This window comes from Hipposideros armiger, unplaced genomic scaffold (assembly GCF_001890085.2).
Source record: "Hipposideros armiger isolate ML-2016 unplaced genomic scaffold, ASM189008v1 scaffold_104, whole genome shotgun sequence".
NCBI classification, from domain to species: domain Eukaryota; kingdom Metazoa; phylum Chordata; class Mammalia; order Chiroptera; family Hipposideridae; genus Hipposideros; species Hipposideros armiger.
Window position 1 is genome coordinate 2,909,994 of NW_017731454.1, and position 1,742 is coordinate 2,911,735.

General features: G+C 38.2%; 1 protein-coding gene across 1 annotated transcript in view; it reads right to left on the reverse strand.

The window, feature by feature from the left end:
* NEB (nebulin) overlaps positions 1 to 1,742 on the reverse strand; it is a 214,711-nt gene that overhangs the window by 31,273 nt on the left and 181,696 nt on the right. The window contains exons 139-140 of the mRNA XM_019646509.1: positions 1,188 to 1,301; positions 303 to 407 (exon numbers count right to left, since the gene is read on the reverse strand). Coding sequence (XP_019502054.1) covers positions 303 to 407; positions 1,188 to 1,301 — 219 coding nt within the window. The remainder of the gene's footprint in view (positions 1 to 302; positions 408 to 1,187; positions 1,302 to 1,742) is intronic.

Consider the following 1,742-nt stretch of genomic DNA (forward strand, 5'->3'; position numbering starts at 1 on the left):
GGGTGGCCCTGAACACAAATTTTATATCCACATTATAAGAGGCTTTGCATGTTAGGATATCGATTCATTCATTATAGGTGGAACCCTGTAAGAGTTCTTCAGCACCTTAAAATTCCCTCATAAAATCTATTTTAATTCTGATGCAGAAATCTCAACTTTGACTCAAACTCGTATCATAGATGAATCTCTTCTTTTTCATTGGGCAAAATTGTAATTTGAAAGAACCAACTTACATATTAGTGGAAAGATTTTTGTTCTTCGTGATTTCAGTCAATAAGTGACACTCTGATAAATGACCTTACCTGGCTTGAAAGGTTCTTGACTTGCTGGGCATGAATGATCTCTGGAGTATCAACCACAGAAGTGAAATTGGCTTTTTCCATTTCTGCTGATTGCTTATACTTAATCTGCAAAAGGACACCCATCAATTGGGTAAATGTTTATAATGCACACAACATTTGTTGGCTTAGTTTAAGAGGTGATTAGTATTTCTTTTCCAAAAGGATTCATTCATTTGCCATTTAACAGACATTTTTTCCTATTGTGTTTATAGCTTTATACTAAAGAATAAGATTCAGAAAAAAAGGTTGACTCCTAGCTGTTTAAAGACTACCTACTTGAGCCAGGGAGCAGAGGAGAGTAGAGGGGAGAGATAAAGGGAAAGAAGAGAAATAATAAACAGATAATAAGGCATGGATTGTCTACATACATAAGATCTGGGAGCAGGACGAGTAAGCAAAAGACCCCTACAAATTAGTATTAGACAATGTGGGATACCTAAAAGTTGTGTTTTAAAATTAGGCCTTGAAAGGAGGGAAAGAAAGAACTCTCAAACTATGCTAAGCAAGGAATTCTTGGTGCCGAATGAGGAGTGTGTTCACTAAGAAACAAGGCCTGGGGTGTCACAGTCGGCCCCAGCTCCAGGCAGGTTTGTGGTTCCCCAACTTCTGCCCATTGCTTTGAACGCCTCTGTGGTTACAGACTCTGAAAGACGGATAGAAGCAGTCCTGGCAAAGGGTTCCCGATCCTTTTAGTAGAATGGATTCCACTAGGCAGTTGTTTACAAATGTTACTACACACTCAATTGACTATCATTGACCAACTAGTAAGATAATAGAAGGACAACATTGTGTGGCTGTAATCACAGCTACTTTTCCAAAAGGTTGATATGAAGTAGTAACACTGACCTGACTGGCAATATCAGTCGCATTCCGGGCCCTCATGAAGTCGGGGGTCTCATTGGCCATGGCATTCAGGCCTCTTCCTTTGACTTCCAGCTCGAGGTCTTTCTTATATTCTTTCTATAGTAGCATTAAAAAAAGTTACCTAACTTCCATGATTAGGTGATAAACATACAGAGTGAATATAAATCCACATTACATGCCACCTTAGTTGCTAGTGTTCACCTTCACTGTTCCCTATGGTAGGATGAAGTGATGACCACTGAAGCCCATTTCAGGAGACATGACTCAACAGAAGGCCTCCTTTGAAACAGTTTAGTGTCCTCTATATAGAAAGTTAAACTATAAAGCAAATTTTAAATCTGGCTTGGTACACATCTAGGATTAAACTGAGATGCACACCACTCCAGTGTGGTGTATTTATTTAAATGTGCACACAAAATGGATCAAGGCTAAATTAAATAATATTAGAGAACAGGTTATGACAGGTATAGCCACTATAGACACAGACTGTTACACTATCAACTTATTAGAAATTAAGGTCTATTTATTTAATAGTAA